General features: G+C 41.3%; 1 protein-coding gene across 5 annotated transcripts in view; it reads right to left on the bottom strand.

Annotated features, from left to right (window-relative positions):
- Positions 1-19,805, bottom strand: part of CBL (Cbl proto-oncogene) — an 84,331-nt gene that overhangs the window by 20,049 nt on the left and 44,477 nt on the right. For all 5 annotated transcript variants that reach the window (XM_042905948.1, XM_042905949.1, XM_042905947.1 and 2 more), the window contains 9 exons: positions 14,196-14,342; positions 11,104-11,260; positions 10,180-10,301; positions 9,710-9,847; positions 8,787-8,874; positions 8,070-8,201; positions 7,652-7,855; positions 712-843; positions 186-563 (listed from right to left, as the gene is read on the bottom strand). In XM_042905948.1, the coding sequence (XP_042761882.1) occupies positions 186-563; positions 712-843; positions 7,652-7,855; positions 8,070-8,201; positions 8,787-8,874; positions 9,710-9,847; positions 10,180-10,301; positions 11,104-11,260; positions 14,196-14,342 (1,498 nt within the window). The remainder of the gene's footprint in view (positions 1-185; positions 564-711; positions 844-7,651; positions 7,856-8,069; positions 8,202-8,786; positions 8,875-9,709; positions 9,848-10,179; positions 10,302-11,103; positions 11,261-14,195; positions 14,343-19,805) is intronic.

The raw sequence follows: 19,805 nt of genomic DNA, 5'->3' as shown, positions 1-19,805 counted from the left end.
GTATTTACAAACATGCCTTATCTGATCTATTAATACACTTCTTGAGGGTATATATACTTCTGAGGGTAGGGATTACATTTTATTATTTCTGAATCCTATACAAAACGTAGACAAAAGTGCGACCCATGAAATGCCATCCACAAATATTTGTTAACAGGCTAAATAATTTCAAAAGCAGGACTCACCACAGAGGTATCCACACTGAATGTGCTTCCAAGCCTAGGCACATCTGTTCTGGGCTCCATTTGTGAGGGCAATGAAAATGGAAGTGAGTGCCGGTTGGTTAATTCTCTACCTGTCCAGGGGTCACTAGCGTTTGGAGCGACCACTGGTACTTTGGGGATCGGCCGAGGCAGCCATGATTCCCCAAGGCGGCTAGAGGGAACAGGGGGCAGTTTGTCCCTGGACGGACAGTCGCCTGGTGTGCAAGGCAAGGGGCGTCTCTGAGGCCGGCTTTCTGCTCCAACAGAGTATGGCCGGTCTGGAGGGGGCGGTGGTGGAAGATCTCGAAGTGTGGGAGGTATCGGTAACGGTTTGTCCTTATGAAGGGAGCCAGAAGCTGCCTGTGGACGCAGGATGAAAGCAAATCAATCAAAACCCACTAATCAAAAACAACAACAAAACACCCAACAACCACCACCACACACACACACAAAGCCCACTAATCCACAACAACGAATCAGAAAACCGTAGAAACGGATAATGTCTTACCTTAGAAGCACTTCCAAGCCCAGAAGCACTTGAAGGAATAGACACCCGCTGTTGCAGAAGGTCAAGTCGCGGTGGCACCGGGGGAAGGGAGGCTTGCGGGGCCACTGAAAATGGAGAGGGAGGCCGTTCCACCTGACACAAATAAAATTTCCTAATAGGTTATTCTTGTTTTGAGGGAGTGGCATGTTTCAACTCCTCCGAAAGCTGTAGACAGCAAGTGCTAGATGAACACTGACTAGAACTGCCAATGGCTCAGACTTCCTGAATTAGTTCTGTGTCACCATAAGAGGGCGCTCTCAATCACAGAAACACCATACAGATGCAAGTTACAGGCAAGGATCTAAAAATGGCTGTGCTACAAAAAGCTTCCTAGTTTGCATCCAAAAACAAGTGTTACAATTTTCCACATCCTCACCTGGAGAGAAAAAAATCTTTTCAAGGTTACAAATACGAGCCCATATAAAAAAGAAAGGAGCAGACGTTAACCTTTCAACAAGTCACCTGGGGAAAAAAACATTTAAGGGCACAGGACAATGAAAGAGATCAAAGATGATAAATTCTCCATGGGTTGTTATGATAGAAATAAATAAATAAATAAATAAATAAATAAATAAATAAATAAATAAATAAAGGTGTTTTAAGAGGAGGAAAACAACCAACAGGACTGCTAAAAAGCATCTTGCGTCCTTCTGAAGAAACAAGTTATTTTAATTCAGCAATTCAAAGGGATTAATATTTTCTGTCAATCTGTATTCTTAAAATATGAGGTGCCAAACTGGATGAAGCAATACATGTCTGTGCCTATCGCAGGGTGACCGAGTAGCTGATAAGCGTTTCCAGGTAAGCGATCAAAAGAGATGCATAATTCATACAAAATGCTACTTGGCATTTGTGTTCCCTTCCAGGAAGCAATACAGATGGAATATGGGTAAATATGTATTACAAGCACTTACGTAAAATGACAAAAACAAAAAACAAAAAAAACGTTCACACCCTTAGTCCTGCCATTAATGCTAAGTGGTTTGTAAACGAGGGCAAAGAAAGCCCTCATCATCAGCTAGCGGCCGTACTCATGCCTAAGGAAACGGGGCTCCGGCTCTGACTCAGTGGTGCATGAGCGATGCAGCTGGAGCAGCCAGGCACCTTGAGGGTTAAAGTGAGAAGTTATTAGTCAGGCTAATTCTCACTTCTCCATTAGTTTCTAGCCAGTCACTGTACCAGATTTTTCCATGGAAGAGTCTCGTATCTTTATGTGCCTTTTCGTTCTGCTCACCAATCCCAGACCCGATTTATCAAAGCCAGCTTCTAGCAATTCCCCCAACTTCTGGTTTCTTATCTCGCCAAATCCTTTTGCTCACCATTACCAGCTTAGCCATCCTTCAATATGCAGTCGCTCAAAACACCATCCAACACTAACTCACTTTCCCAATGTCTCAACTCAGGAATTCCTACCTCCTCACCTTTGTTCAAGTTGTTTCCCAATCTGAAAGGCCCTCTCTGCCTTGAAGATTTATTTTTAAGTGATCTCTATACCCCACATGGGGCTTGAACTCACAACCCCAAGAGTCGCTCGTTGCACCGGCTGAGCCAGCCTATTTCAACCCCTCTCGCCATCTATCCTCGTTCTCATTCCTGAAGTGCAGAGGTTGAGCTAATCATACTCTTTAATTCATGTCTCACCATCACAACTGATCCTTGCAGTGTTCTTTTATCTCAACAGATATGAAAGTTCCAGAAAAGGAGAAAAACACAGGGGAGAAATTATCAGAGAAATGAAACAAGAATGTTTCTGAGACCTAACGGACACGAATATCCATAGGAAGGTTTTACTGCACAGTTAGCCCAATGAAGGAAAAAACCCACAACAAACAAGCAAATAAATAAACCAAAAAGGCCCTTACATTTTCAAGGAATTAAGGATAAGGAAAATAACCTAAAAGTTTCTTGGGGACAGGGAAAGGGGACACCAAGTAGCAAACTAGAACCCATGAGCGAAGTGAAGCCGTAACCATTGAGAGTTGAGTCTTTTTCAACCTATTCTGTAACCAGTCCGTCTGAAGGTTGAACAAAGACACTGTAAGGTATCAAACGTCTCAAAAATTTTACCTCTCACCTTTTGGAAGAGATACTCCACCCAAACAAGGAAGTAACGCAAGAAAGAGGGAACATGGGAGACGTGTTTCACAGGCACTTCCACAGAAAGGAGAGACAGGGAGGTTTCACGGGGGTGAGAGGAAGGCTCCAGGGGCTGGGTTGCAGCACCCCCAGAAAGTCCAGGCTGGGGCTGGAACGTGAAAGACTCTCATATGGTCCTACACTATATTATATACTATGTACTGTATTCAGAGAAGTAAGAGGCTATCGGACAGCTTGGTAAGCCTCGGCAGTGACAGGTACAGACGGAAAACTAAGGAAATAAAAATAAAGCGATTATCCCAAGAAGAGCAGAAGGTCGTATGAGAAAACAACAGCAATTGCATCGTAGCGTATTACTTGGAGAGTCAGGGAGCAAAATCCTTACACACCGAATAGTGATTTGGCCCCAAACCACTCAAATGTAATAGGGAGATATGGTGGAGGAAGGAGGGAGACAATAAACCCTTTTCTACAACACCTGAAGTGAACAGAGACTACTACTGAAGAGGCAAAAGAAAGTAGCGTAAGTAGTTGGTAAGAAGGGTTCAAGGACTAACAAATCTGAGTGGGCACACAGAGGAGCTGAAGGGAGGGCGGTGGAGGCAGGGAGCCAAGGTTTCTGTCAGCCTTCTAGCAATTCTTTTACACTTACCAGAAAATCCACACGCATTTATCATTTGGATTTTGTAGTAAGTAGATCCACTGTATTAAAAATGAATCAAAATAAAACAGCAACAAAAAACAGCAGCTCCCCAGGGCATATGATGAAACAGGCACTCTCCTAGTCTCATTTACCTTTGGGAGCGATTTTACAACAAAAAAACCGGGGATAAATTTTAGTATCTATACAAAAAAAATTAAATATTTTCATAAAATGTTTTATTCATACAAATGCAAAGAATAATAAACACCTACGTAAGTACATCTAAGAAATGCAACAGCACTGTCTCTGTGAAACTCCCCTGTGCCTCTCCCCTAACTGTATCTTTTCCTCCATCAAAGAGTCTAAATGTACTTTCACTTTCATTCAGCAATCCCACCGCTTGAAATTTATCATACAGACAGACTTGCAAAAGAACACCAGCCTGCATAAAAAGTCTCGAAATAATACAAAATGTTCATCGAGAGACTACGTAAATTGGGGGCGCTTGGGTGGCTCAGTCAGTTAAGCATCCAACCCTTGGTTTGGCTCAGGTCATGGTCTCACGGTTCCTGAGTTCAAGCCGCAACCTAGGCTCCACAATGACAGCACAGAGCCTGCCTGGGATTGTCTCTCTTTCCCTCTCTCTCTGCCCTTCACCTGCTCACACACTCTTCCTCAAAAATAAATTAAAAAAGAGAAAGAGAGAGAGAGAGAGAGACTACATAAACTGAGGTACCTGGCTCAGTTGGTGGAACATCTAACTCTTGATCGCAGGGTCGTGAGGTCAAGCCCCATGTTCGGTGCAGAGATTAATTAAAAATAAAATCTTTTTTAAAACAGGAAAGACTATAAATAAATTATGGAATAGCCAACTGATAATACACGAAGCTGTTTTTTCTTGATTTGAATTTTTACAGTGTACTTTTTATTTATACTTTTATTTAAATGAATTTAAAATCATTGATACAGATCACATTAAGAAAATTTTTTACAAGCAATTTTTTTTTTTTTTTTTTTTTTTTTTTTTTTTTTTTACAAAAATAAGGTGACACTATATACAGTATACAGTTATTTTTAAAACAATATAATTAGGGGCGCCTGGGTGGCTCGGTTGGTTTCGGCTCAGGTCACGATCTCACAGCTCACGGGATGGAGCCTTGTATGGGACTCTGTGATAACACCGAAGAACCTGCTTGGGATTCTCTCTCTCTCTCTCTCTCTCTCTCTCTCTCTCTCTCTGCCCCTTCCATGCTCACATTCTCTCCTCTCTCAAAATAAATAAACTTTAAAATCTATATATAGATATATACATGAGACAGCTTTCCACTGAAGTGTATGTAAACTGAACTCCTTCTGCAGAGGATTCCATTATGTGGACTGTGGTAGCCTGAATGAGGATTCCCTGTCCCCCAGCCCGAAGATGCTCATGCGCACCCTCAAACCCAGCAACTGTGGATACGTTACTTTCCTTGGTAAAAGGAACTTTGCTGATATGATTAAGGGTGTGGATCTTGAGTTGGGGGAATCACCCTGGATTATCAGGATGGGCCCATCTAATCCCAAGAGTCCTTAAAAGCAGAGAACCTCTGAGAGATAAGGCAGGAGGAGGAGGAAAGGAGTCCAGGATCCAAAGAATGCAGCTGACCACTGGAAGCCGGGAAGAGCACGAGCTGACAGCCGGCAAAGACACAGGGATCTTGATCCTACAACTGGCAAGGAACTACACTCTGCCAAATCCAAATAAGAAAGGAAATGGATCTTTCCCTAGAGACTACAGAAAGAACTACAGACCTGCTGACAGCCTGATTTTAGCTTGACGGCACGTGTGTTGCACTTCCCACCTTCTTGGAAACTGTAACAATAGTTTGTGTTGTTTTCAGCTGCCAAATTTGTAGTCGTTTGTTACAGCAGCCATAGAATACAAGCACATGGATGTATCATAATTTCTTACTGCTGGACACGTGAATTCATTTTGATTTTTCATTGTTGCAGATAATGCCGTAAGAATAACTACATCCACATCTTTGTGTGCTTATCTGAGTATTTTTTTTTTTTTTTTTTTAATTTGAGAGAGAGAGAGAGAGAGCACTCGTGCAAGCAGGGGAGGAGGAAAGAGAAAGAATCTTAAGCAGGCTCCACACTGAGCAAAGAGCTCAACATGGGGCTTGGTCCCACGACCCTGGGATCACGACCTGAGCGGAATACAAGAGTCGGACATTCAACCGGCTGAGCCACCGAGGTGTCCCATTCAGGATAAATCGCTAAAACTGAAATGGCCAGTTTAAACATTACACATTTTGATAGATGTCAAATTGTCCTCCAAAAAGATGGGTTAATCTGTACCCACATCAACACTGAATGTGATGCCTATTTCTCCACAGTATTACTCATCTATAAAATTTCATAAAGGGGTAATTTTAATTTCAAATAAAGACATCCATGAAAGTTCACCTCTTTATCCTTTTATTCAGCTTCCCTAATATTCCAGGAGTTACGAATAGATTTTCATGAATGAACGCACAGAAATTTATGTAAGAATATAAAACTGCTTTAGAGGCCAAATTAATCTCTTAAAATGGAACCAAAGAGCCTGTTTTAAGAGGCCAAAACTTTAAAAAAAATCTGTGCACTTCAAAAAACCAAAAATGTACACCTCACTCCAGATTTTCTCCACTATCCATTATTGATACAGTATAGATAGATTTATCAATCCTGTTCTGAAGCGGTTTCAATTCCCAAACATTCAAAACAATTACTAAGTGCTCGATTTTGAGGAGTAAATTACAAATGAGACATGGCTCTTGCTTTCTGGGAATTTATAACATACCAGGAAATACATGTATAAAATATTACAAGGTGGTAAGTTCTGTGGCGGACATATTCAGCGTCCTAGAGACACCCGGCCAGACCTAGATGTGTGTGTAAATCCATGTGAACTAGGGGTGGAGGAGGCAGGGAACAGTCTGGAAAGGTTTCCTAGGAAATGAAATCTCCGCTAAATTACATAGAAACTACCAAGACAAAAGCATGGAGAGATTTTTACCATCTGGTTTGGCCTTGCTGGACCATAAAACGTAAAGCAGAAAGGATTATAAGGGCAAAGTGCCTAGAAAGGAGAATGGCTTAACCCATTAAGTAATGAGAAGTCTGTGGTAAGAGTATGAGGCAAAGGAATGAGGCGGTCAAGTCTGCACGGTAGACCAACGGTTCTGGAAGCAGGAAGAAGAGATAAGGAGGACAGCCTGAAATAAGGCAGTGGCACGGAGAACACAGAGGAGACACAATGGATACAATCATTTAAGAGATCAACCCATTCTTTCGATACTTATTGAGCACCTACTATGTGCCAGGCAGTAAGGGGATGATATGAAAGAAAGCTGCCCATGAATCTGTAACACTCTAAACTAGAGAACCTAAAGCGTATCAGAAGCTTTTGTTTGCCCTATATTGGCTAAAATCTTCAAGGACTGCCTTACTTCTTACTCGTGAATAAATCTGTTTTACCCTACCTACTCATGTTACAGACTTTGATCCCATCCTTTCCCGGCCTTCATGTTTTCTCTCTTTACCAGGGCCTTTCCAGTTTGTTTAGTTTCTACATAATACTTCCTACCGCCAGTTGTCATTTATTTGGTTACTAACAGTGTCTCGCCCGCGCCCCCCCCCCCCCAATCTAACCTTCTAATGCCAAGACATTAATTAGGAAAGAAGGCAAGAAGACCACATTCTCCTCACAGCAGCAAAATAGGGTCCCATTTTTTTATACTCCCCTCATTTTCTCCAACAAGCTACGTGAGTAAAGCCCAGTCTAGGACACGGGGCACGGGCCTTAAAGGCGGAATGTCTGGCCACAGACCCCGGTTCAACTCACTAGCAGTGTGACTGTCAGCAAATTCCTTAACCTTGCCATGACTTGGTTTCTTCATCTGCTAAATGAGAGGAGTAGTATCTACTCCTCGGTTATCGGAGGAGACAGGAGTATAGGACTGTAGGAGTTAAAATAAGGGAAGTGCTTAACATGGTATCTCTCACATAACAAATACTCAGTAAACGTAAGCTACTGTGACCCCTTGTAGATCGATGTCAGCAGGCGCTCTATCTATCGCTTTAGAGCACAACTCACCATGCAGTTTGTCACAGTCTCTTGCACTGAGGTCTTACCTTGGCACCAGCCAATTCCTTCATCATAAAGAGAGAATCATCAGCTCGTTCGTCGTCATCGTCATCATAATTTGGGGAGGGAGCTCCCTCGGCTCCTTGCCTCAGCAGGCTGCCACTTCCTCTGGGGTCAAACGGATCTACCACAATGGGCTCAGTACCTTTAATTTCACATCGGCAGAAAGGACAGCCCTGGCCTTCTGATTCCTGCGGAGGAAACAGGAGATGGTAACAGACACGTCTCAAAGTACTGACAAGATCTGTCCACTGGGAAATGCATTTCCTAGAGACGAAAAAAGAAATCAAAAATTTAAAACCTACCCCACAAGCCAGGTCATCCTTTTTATCTGTAAAGGATACACAATCCCCAATTCTTCAGAGTGATTACACAGCTGGGGAAATGCATGCTTTGGATCCATACCTGCCAGGACGTAAGACAGGACGTGCACATGAGGTGTCCACAGGGCTCGATTTTTACATCCTTATCATTTTCAGCACATATTTTACACAGCTGGAATGTGGAGCCCATCTCACAGTATAATTCATATTGTTCCTTTGATTAAAAAGAAATTAAAGAGATTACTCAGCCCATTCAGATATTTGTTGAACTCTAACTGTACTGTTACCGACTGTAACTGTAAATACTAACAACAGAAAAACTAAAGACTTATTTTCTATACAAATTTTGCTTGTACGAAAGTGGTCAATAGTCTCTCGTTAAGAGAGAAAAAAAGCACTCGGTCTCGGTCCTATTTTAAGTTCTTTAGAGAAACCACACACACATAAATTCACTAATCTAGTCAATGGTTTAAAATGTAAATGTTCTGGGGCGCCCGGGTGGCTCAAACACCCGCCTTCCACTCAGGTCATGATCTTGAGGTTCGTGGGTTCGAGCCGCACGTCGGGCGCGGTGCTGACAGTTCGGAGCCTGGAGCCTGTTTCACATTCTGTGTCTCCCTCTCTCTCTGCCCCTCCCCCACTTGCCCTCTGTCTCTCTCAAAAATAAACATTAAAAAAAGGATAAAAATACATAAATGTAAATGTTTCAATCACTTAATACAAGAGAACTGTCAGTTCTGTAAAGTACATACAAAAGCTCGCCTCCAGAGCTATGGTTACACCATACAACAAAATTCACCTGGGTCACTTTGATGTGGTCTTGGGGAGTTGGTTCACACAAGCCTGTCAGGTCAGGATTCTGATTCCGTCCATCTGGAAACAGATAGCTGTAAAAAGAGTAACCAGCCTCGGGGTTTTACTAAAGCTAATTTGTAACTGCTACCAAGACAAGACAAATTTTATCTAGCAATTCTCTCATTCTAAAAGGGCAGTTTTGCATAAGTACAAAGATGTATCTTACTAATACTTCAAAAAAACATACAGGGGCGCCTGGGTGGCTCAGCAGGTTGAGCATCCGAATCTTGATTTCGGCTCAGGTCATGATCCCAGGGTTGAGGGATCAAGCCCCACATCGGCCTCCACGTTGAGCATGGAGCATGCTTAAGATTCTCTCTCCTTCCCTCTGCCCCTCTCTCCCACTTGCACTCTCTCTCTCTCTCTCTCAAAACAAACCAAAACAAAACAAAACAAAAACAGAACAGTTCCAAGAAGATATTCCCAAACACTGATAGCTCTTTCTCTAGGCCACAATGCCCCAGGCTCTATCGTCTGAGAGGCTGACAACTTTTTCAGTAAAGGGCCAGACGGTAACTATTTTTGGCTCTGCAAGCCACGTAAGTCTGTCTGTGTCATGTATTCTTCTCTGGTTGTTGTTTTTTAAGTAACACTTGAAAAGGGAAAACCTGTCTTAGGTGCGGGCTGTACCACAACAGCCAGCCTCACAGCTAACAACAGCTTCGAGCCATAGTTTGCCAACCCCTATGACTCCTTTTAAATAAAAACAAAAGTCCTCCAGAACCTGGAGGTCGAAACAATATAACCTGTTAAGACGCTCCTTGAATCTTAAACTGCAAAAGAACCCTGGAATAAAGTCACTGATGGTCAAGTTTCACAACCCCTAAGTCCCTAGACTCCAGCAGATGACAAACAGTAGATACTCACAAGCCTTCCCTGAAGCCGTCAATCAGGGCTTGGAAGAGAGGTTTATTGTGTGGGATTGTCTGGAGAATGTTCCCGTCAGCAGTGACGTACCCAATAGCCCACTGACCCAGACGAGTGCAGCTGAGCCGGAAAATGTAACTGTGAACGGTGAGGAACAGAACCTTTTACATACTTGTATTCGGGTGGAAGCGGAGACAGAGACAAAAATCAAAAGGACCACCAATAATAGATTCCACGATGACTACAGAGCAAAAGCAAGAAACACATAAGCTCAATTTTTAAGTGGCTTGAAAGCATTTGTCAAACCCTAAGATCTGAATCCGTCAACTCCTCTGGTGAACGGACAGCAATCCCAGTAAAGAAACGTGGCCGCTGGGGAACTAACGCAAGATGGTGTTTCCTCCTTTCTGGCAAAGGTCACAAGAGAATAAGATATAGGAGGATAAACCTCTTTGCTTCAAGGAACCGACCTTCCAGGTTTGTGAATGAACTTCTGGAGCCGAGCTTTTACTTCATCATACGTCAGGAAAGCCATGTATCCGGGATGAGTTACAGCGAGACTGTTCCAGTTCCTGAGCAAAGAGGACCACGGCTAAGGGAACAAGAGTTCAATCAGACCACTGAGCTCAAGACCTAAAACCAACTTCAGAGCAATGAAAAACAGAAGGCAAACAACCTTGATTCTCAATGATAAACTCTCCATTTACTCTCACAAATTTTGAATTATGTTGTCACTCTGAGGGAAACACGGTTGAGATAAGAGCTTACAAAAACTAAGAGAAAACAAATATACACTTACAGAAAGATTTTTTTCATAAAATGAAATTCACGACATTCTAACGCAGTTCTACTGACAGGAGTGAGGTTAAATAGCAACAAACAAAAAAATCAGAGAAACAGCAGGACCCACACGTGCAACTAAGAAGTTGCAAACAAAGGCTTATGCAAGTTTGGCTACACGCACATTATCTTTATGGAAAGAAATAAATGAGCTCTTTCGAAGCTCTCAATGTTAACAGTCAAGAATTTCAATACAATAGGAGAAAAAGTTGGAAACACATAATGTCCAGCAACAGGAAACTGATTAAATAGATCACATTATACCCATTTTCTGGACATTCCAAAACCATTAAGACAATGCAAAAGAAGACTACTCACTAACAAAAGGAGATAATAAATATGAGGTGAACAAAGCAGATCATATAGTTATTTTTACCAATAAATAAATAAATAGAAATACAGGGCAGTGGGGGTTTTTTTTTTTTTTTTGCTTATAATTTCTAGACTAAAAATACTTTTATACAATAGACTTTCAAATGTTACTTTTTTAAAGAGCTCTCTCTTCAGAAAAGTAGCAACAACTAGTTGTTAGTTTTCTGTTTTTAGTATCCTACCTGAAAGAGTCTTGTGAAGATGTCAAATTCAAAAACTGAAATATAATCATTGCAGGTCAGATCAATAGTGGATTTCAGAGCCATGGCCTCGAGCCCGGAACTGATGGGATGCACTTCGTGAAGGGCCTGTCGGAAACTCTTCCAAGGGACTATTGTCCTGGGTGGGGGGTGGGAGGGAAGGCACTGAGTGAGACAACAGACAATTCTGGGCATTGCTAAAATAACCAAGGAAAAGAAAGCCACACGAAGGTCTTAAAATCAATTTCAATTCTCTTAAAGAAGCTAAGCTATATTTTGGATTGAGAAGAGAAAGGGAGTAAACGATGTATTTAACTTTCTAATGCGTACATTAGTAACAGAGACATCTTCTTCCACTATTCTTTGGCAGAAGGTCACAAACTAACGCCTTTCTCCTCTTTCGTCACACATTTGTTCCATTTAGGGAAGCATGGAAAGAGAGAGGAAATTACTCTTTTTATATAATAAATGCAACCTCTGGCCAGGCCTCAATTAACAGCAAGCTTACGTTTAAACTAAGTTTTTTATTTTTTTAAATATTTATTCATTTTGAGAGAGAGAGACTGCACACGCATGTGTGCGTGCACGAGCGGGAGAAGGGCAGAGAGAGGAGGGGAGAGAATCGCAAGCAGGCTCCGGGCTGTCAGCACAGAGTCCAACATGGGGCTTGATCCCACGAACCGTGAGATCACAACCTGAACCAAAATCCAAGAGTTGGACACTTAACCAACTGAGCCACCTAGGCGCCCCAAAATAACTTTTTCTTTTCTTTTTTTAATTTTTTTTTAAATGTTTATTTTTGAGACAGAGGGAGACAAAGCGCGAGTGGGGGAGGGGCACAGAGAGAGGAAGACACAGAATCTGAGCAGGCTCCGGGCTCTGAGCTGTAGGCACAGAGACCGTCGCGGGGCTCAAACTCACGGACCACGAGATCATGACCTGAGCCGAAGTCAGAAGCTCAACCGACTGAGCCACCCAGGGGCCCCCAAAATAACTTTTTCAAAGCATGAAATACATTCTGAGTTCTTTGAGGAACTCACACTCTCAAGGATGAGACAGGAGGAAATAGGCTTATGGCACAGGAGCAACAGAGTTTGACAGGGATGAGGAATAAATTATTAATATAAGTGATTAAACCCCAGATAAGGCAAGCACCAGATATTATGGGATTTCTATTTCTCAAAATACAAGCTCATTGCCTTTGAAAAGTTTTAAGACATCAAGTGGCATTTTGAACTCTTTTCTAATGTAGTTATTAAGTTAAAAGAAACAAAGTTAAACTTATTCCCGTCCTCTTTACCCAGATTTTTAAATCACTAATTATTCTATGTTTTACATTTACACATATTTTGAAAAAGGTGGCATTTAAAAAGAAATTTACATTAGGATCTGTATATTCGATGAAAAACTTTTATTGTTTTCTATCTTTTCATTTCCTTGATCCAAAGTTTCAGAGGACATACAAGGACATTTATATTAATACTTAAGAGCATAAGCTTAATTCATGAATCTGTCTGTCGAATTTAAAACTTCTATACATCAAAAGACAATATAAGGAAAGTGGAAAAACCAGCTACGGATTAGAAGATACTTGTAATGTAAGTAACTAACAGACAATCCGTATCTTACAAGAGGAGAAAGAGTAGTAAAAAGGACGAGTCAGGAAGAGGAATAGGCAAGTTAGGGTAAGAATCCTGACTGGTCACACCTGTGAAAAGATGCTCAGTCTCCCATGTCATCAGGACTGTAAAGCAAAATATGACACCCAATTCACATCACCAGTGTTAGCCAGACTGTGGAGCCACTGGAATTTATGTACACTACTCACAGGGACATAAACTAGTATAACCACTTTGGAAAGCAACTGGGCAATATCTGGCAAAGCAGAGGATGTGAAACCCCCTGATTTGGCTATTTTGCTCCTAGCATGGAACTATGAAGAAGCTCCTGCCTATGAAGGTGAATATAATTTTGTTCACCTCAGCGGTTTGTGATAGCAAATAATGTGAAACATATGTCCATTAACAGCAGAACGGATGGGGAGAAAAAGAAATAAATATTCAAACAAAGAGCACGGGTCTCAATTGAATCTGCGAAATTTTCTCCAAAAAGAAAAAAAAGTTAACTATTTACACCAAAGCAGGGAAGCAGATACAGTACATCCTCCCTTATCTGCAAAGGATACTTTGCAAAAACCCTCAGTGGACGTCTGCAAACACAGTAATACCAAACCCTATCTGTATTATGCTTCGTCCTATACACACACACACACCTAAGATAAAATTTAATTTCTAAATTAGGCACACTGAGAGATTAAGAACAATAACTACTCAAATAGAACTATAACAATATACTGTAATGGAAGTTATAGAAATATGATCTTTCTCTCTCACAATATCTTACGGTACATACCCTTCTTGTCGTGGGTGATGTGAGATGATAAAATGCCTAAGTGATGTGATGAAGGGAGGTGAATCACGTAGGCACTGTGATGTAGTGTTAGGCTACTAGTGACCTTCTGATGAAGCATCAGGAGGATCACCTGCTTCTGGACCACAGTTGACCGCAGGGAACTGAGACCATGGAAAGTAAGACTGCAGATAAGGGGGGGAGGGGGGAAGCTACTGTACATTCATGTTCGTTATTTTTCTCTATGCTTTTCCGTATTATTTCATTCATAAAAAAATAAGTAGGGGCTCAGTCAGAAGACCATATGACTCAGGGTTGTGATTTCGAGCTCCACACTGGGGTTAGAGTTTACTTAAAAGAAGTTGGGGCAGCTGGGTGGCTCAGTTGGTTCAGCATCTGACTCTTGATTTCAGCTCACAGTTGTGAGATCACTTGTGACATCAAGCCCTGTGTCGGGCTTCGTGCTGAGCAGGAGGCCTGGTTGGGATTCTTTCTCTCTCTCCCTCTCTGCTCCTCCCCCACTCTTTCTCGCTCTCAAAATAAAATAAACATTAAAAAAAAAAAAAAGGAAAAAAAGTTAAAAATTAGATAAAAAATTAAAAAATACACAAAAGGCCAAAACATATGCTTTAGTTTTTCATAGTTCAAATTATTTGAGCACTTACTTTTCCCCAAAAGCTTTCCTCCAAAATTCTGCAGCGTCTGCTTTCGTAATCCGAAATGTGTCTCCTTGAAAAAGTCCACTTGGAAAGATTCCTTTTAGTTCCGCCAGCATGTGGCTGAAGATCAGGGACAGTTTGGTTAGGTTTCGCCTACAAATGATCAGAAGTGCAATAATTAAACACATAGTTATTTTTATTTTAAATTCACTGAAATCAACCATGTCAGGTGTGTAATTAATATGAACATGAATATACATTTACGAAGAACCTCTTCCAATATACTTTCTGATCAATATTATTCAGAGATATTATAAAACTAGGAAAGGAGAGAGGAAGGAAATGTGCTGTTGACATATGAAATACTCTGTGATACTATCTGTGTTCAAAGCAGGGCTTCAGAAACTGTTTTTGCTCTAACATCATATGAAAGATGCAGATATAACAGAGCAAAGACTGTGGCACTCACTAGATCCACTCCCATTCCCTCCATTCAAAAGATGTCCTATAGTAAATAGAAAAAATTTAACAGGAATATATTTTAAGGCTTCTAATCTAACTCAAGCCAAATACCTCTGAGTATTCACTAATATGAACAAATCCACGTTTTGAAGATGACAGAGGACTCAAATAAAGGTACTTACTTGAACACCTCTACTAATCTACTCACAAAAGAGACGAAATGCTAACAAAGCAAAATAATCAGAATAGCTTTGTATAAGCTATTCTGGATTTTAAAACGAATCATCATACGACTCACACAAATTAAAAAATAAATTACTAATAAATTAATAAATGACAATTCTCAATTTAAATATCTAAGACCTAACAAATATTTTCACTTAAATCAGACCTTAAAGAGGTTAAGTTTTACCAAAACAACTCCTCATCCTATACCAAAACTGAAGTGCTAAAATCCAAACCGTGTAAACATTTCTAAGTGAATATGCTACTATTTTGCTTTGACCATCAGGGAACTTATTCTAATAACCTGTTTAATCTCTGCTTAATGAATGGAATCATAAAGATGCCACACAGCTTAATGTACTGAGTTATGTAATCACTGTGTTGGGGCACCTGGGCGGCTCATTCGGTTAAGCGTCCAATTCTTGATTTTGGCTCAGGTCATGATCTGAGGGTCGTGGGACTGAGCCGCACACGTTAAGATTCCCCACCCCCTCTGCTAGCACTCTCTCTCTCTCTAAAATTAAAGAGTCACATGCTCCACCGACTGAGCCAGCCAGGCACCCCTAGGTGTATACTGTAATCAGATTACCTTTCTTACCTTTAATGTGCTGTCACACAGAAAAGACATAGACAGATGCTTTACTGTTAAGCACCAAACCAGCTACCGGCTGCACTACCTTCCCTTTGTCTCAGTCATTGGTATTTCTGTATTCAAAAGTCTATTCTTGTCATGAGTGGCTTATAAAATTTCAAGTCAATTCATAATCAAATTTGCTCATCTAAAAATTCTCTTTACTTTTCTCTTTATGTTATAATGGAGATCCCATCTTTGTCTTTAATGTATAAAATGCTGCACCAAAGTAACCAAGTCTCTCTAGCCCTGACTCTTGTGCAAAATGCTACTGAAATCTTTCCAGTCAGCTTTTCAACAAATCCGCTCCACTTTCCTGATATGTCTTCTTGCACTTGTAGCAAGTTATTCTCTTTCTAGTTTCCTATTTGTTTTCTGAAAGCACCTACAAAAGTGATAATATATTCCTTGAAGACAGTCTTAAAATAATTCATATGCTAAATAGATCAAGTGTGAGACAGGAATACACGCACTTATCCAATCCCTGAGTTCCATCAGCAGTTCTCCTCTTGGCACTCGGAGATCCTTCCATTATGGCTTGCTAGAACTTTTACTATTTTACCAAAGTTGTAACAAAAATCATAAAGATCAAGGCTGTATCACAGAATGGGGTGCCTGGTTGGCTCAGCTGGTAAAACATGCGACACTTGATCTTGGGGTTGTGGGTTCCAAGTTTCACATTGGGTATAGAGAGTACTTAAAAATAAAATTTTTAGGGGCGCCTGGGTGGCTCAGGCAGTTAGCATCTGACTCTTGATTTCAACTCTGGTCATGATCTTCCAATTTGTGCGATTGAGTCCCGCATCAATCCCTCTTGGGATCCTGTTTCTCCCTCCTTCTCTGTCCCTCCCCTACTCTCTCAAAAATAAATAAACTTTAAAAACAAACAAACAAAAAGAATATATCACAAATATATCTCAGAAGAATTCTGCAACACAGAACTTGGTAGAAAACGTGCCAAGCACCAATTATTCCCAATGACCTTACTTTCAAGTCGTCAGCGGGACACAGTAGACCGAACCTCAATAAACATAGATCACATTCTGCCAAATGTTAATCTTTAAAGAGAAACAAGTGAGAGCCCAGGATTTCCTTAGGTTATGCTAAATTGTTGAGAACTTCCTATGTGTAAAGAACTATGCTGGGGCGCCTGGCTGGCTCAGACAGAAAACATGCGACTCTTGATCTCAGCGTCGTGAGTTTAAGTCCCACACTGCGGGTATAGGTTACTTAAATATTAAAAACACAAAAAACAAAACAAACTATGCTAAACAGTACAGCAGAGTAATATATGTATAATATGACCAAGAAGATATTATATCACACTCTCAAGGTTTTAACAGCTTTTTCAGGACTCTTATTTCCTCCTGAAAGTATCTTTCTTTGGTTTCTCTCATGTTGTCCTCTCTTGGTTCTCCTACTGGCTTTGTCTTTCTTTGGCTTTTCTTCCTATTCTCTCAACAGAGCTATTTCCCAAGAATATGCTCTCGGCTACTTTCTTTTCTCTCTCCGTGTAATCTCTTGACTCTTCCTTCACAATCAGAAGCTTGAGAAACCACTCTGCAAGCGATTCCCAAATCTTAAAATTTGGTAACTTTCCAACTGCCAACTATACTTCTCCATTCACATGCTAACACCTCAAAGCAACATGTTCAAAATTAAATTAATCTTCCTTCTCAAATCTGTTCTGTCTTCATATTCTCTGTAACGACAACACCATCTTACTTCCCACAAATTCAAAACCTTAGAAGGGCGCCTGGGTGATTCAGTCAGTTAAGCATCCAGCTCCGACTTAGGTCATGATCTCACCACGGTTTCATGGGTTCAAGCCTCACATCGGGCTCTCCACTCTCAGCACAGAGCCCACTTTGGATCCTCTGTCTCCCTCTCTCTCTGCCCCTTCCCCGCCTGCACGCAGGAGCGCATGTGCGTGCTCTCTCGAAAATAAACATTAAAAAAAATTTTTTTAAATAAAGAGTTTCTGAAGTATATATATATATAAATATAAAGCTCAGAGTTATCTCGGCTTCTTCCCCCTCCCTTATTCTCCATATCTGACCTATTTGTCAATTTGCTGACCACTGTTGTCTTCCTACCTTTAAACTACATGATTTTAATTGAAGTTCGTTGCTACCCTCCCCCACCTACTCCACAATTCAAACTTTAGTCTTCCACACAGATGGCCAACAGACACGTGAAAAGATGTTCAACATCACTCAACATCAGGGCAATGCAAATGAAAACCACAAAGAGATATCACCTCACACCTGTCAGAATGGCTCCTATCAACACACAAGAAACAATTGTTGGTGAGGACGGGGAGAAAAAGGAACCCTCATGCACAGTTGGTAGGAAGTGAACTGCTGTAGCCACTGTGGAAAACCATACGGTGGTACCTCAAGAAGGTAAAAATAGGGACGCCTGGGTGACTCAGTCGGTTGATGTCCGACTTCAGCTCAGGTCATGATCTCCCGGTTGGTGGGTTCGAGCCCCACTTCGGGCTCTGTGGTGACAGCACCGGAGCCTGGAGCCTGCTTCAAATTCTGTGCCTTCCTCTGTCTCTGTCCCTCCCCTGCTCACACTTTGTCTCTCTCTCTCAAAAATAAACATTACCAAAAAAATGTGGTTGGGGGAGGGGGAGGAGGAGGGGAGTGGTCTCTAGTCCTATGATTAGGTCTCAGCCTTTAAAAAAAAAAAAAAAGGTAAAAATAGAACGATCCTACAATCTAGTAATTGCACTACTGGGGATTTACCCAAAAATTACAAAAGCACTGGTTCAAAGAGATACATGAACCCCTATGTTTATAGCAGCATTATTTATAGTAGCCAAATTATGGAAGCAGCCCAAGTGTCCACTGACTGATGGATAAAGATGTGTGTGTGTGTGTGTGTGTGTGTGTGTGTGTGTATACACACACAATGAACTATTACTCTGCTATAAAAAATGAAAGCTTCCCATTTGCAACCACATGCATGGAGCTAGAAAGTACAATACTAAGTGAGATAAGTCAGGCAGAGAAAGACAAATACCATATGATTTCACTCATACATGTAATTTAAGAAACATATGAGTAAAGGAAATAAGATAGGCAAACCAAGAAACAGACTCTTAACTACAGGGAACTCTGATGGTTAACAGAGGGGAGGAGGGTGGGAGACGGGTGAAACAGATGGTGGGGATTAAGGAGGGCACTTATGATGAGCACGGGGTGATGAATGCAAGTGTAGAATCACTAAACTGTACATCTTAAAACGAATATTACAGGTTTTTTAAAATTTATTTTGAGAGAGACCGAGAGAAAACAAGCGGGGGAGGGAAAGAGAGAGGGAGAATCCGAAGCAGATTCAGCATGGACATAGGGCTCGAACCCATGAAACCGCAAGATCATGACCTGAGCCGAAATCAAAAGTCGGACGCTTAACCAACTGAGCCACCCAGGCACCCCATTATTACACTGTACGTTAACCAACTGGAATTAAAATTAAATACAATAACAAAAACAGACTTCAGTCTTCAGTCTCCTCCCGTGAAGGCGAATCCTGCCACATATACAACTGCCTTTTTAAGGAGGGGAAAAAACAATTTCCACACTGCCAGGGGGACAAAACCCAAACTCAATTTTGATTTGAAGACTTTCCGCTGACTTGAATCTAAGCTACCTCTCTTAATTTCTTACTTCTTCACGAGTATGTTCTAGCCAAACTGAATACGTCATCTTTTCTCATACATACTACCCTTGTTCACTTTCCCACCTATAAGCCTCTGCTTATCAGTTTCCCTAGTCTGAAATAAGACACAGCTTAAATGTCATTTCCTAAGAAGACAGCTAGAAGTAATAAACCACTCAAATACCCACAGCACGTTCACCGCAGCTCTCATGTCATCTGAACCCCTCTTGTACTATAGTTATCTATGTACACGAGAGCTAAATCCATTTCTAACGGGTATTTACATCGCTTTGGGCAGCTGCCACAATTTCTAACCTTCGTTATACCTTCAGAAAACACTGCCTACTAGTGCTAGGCTCTAGGGATGGATGCAGCTATGAACAAAACAAAATCTGGCTTTTTGGCATTCCTGTTCCCATGGGAGAGCATCAGGTGGTGGGAGAAAAGTGCTCGGCAGAAAAACAATGCAGCCTATGAGAAGAGAGTCACGGAGAGTTGTTGTTTTAGAGAGGGTCGTCTTAGGAACCTCTCTTTTCAGAGTTGATTTCTAAGCCAAGTCTGAAGCAGGGGCAAGAAGGGAGTCTGGGATGACTGAGCTGTGTTGGCATCTTTTCAAAGAATGTTCCAGA

This window comes from Panthera leo, chromosome D1 (genome assembly GCF_018350215.1).
Source record: "Panthera leo isolate Ple1 chromosome D1, P.leo_Ple1_pat1.1, whole genome shotgun sequence".
Classification (NCBI taxonomy): domain Eukaryota; kingdom Metazoa; phylum Chordata; class Mammalia; order Carnivora; family Felidae; genus Panthera; species Panthera leo.
Note: the sequence above shows the minus strand (reverse complement) of the source record. Positions and strands in the feature narration are given on the sequence as shown.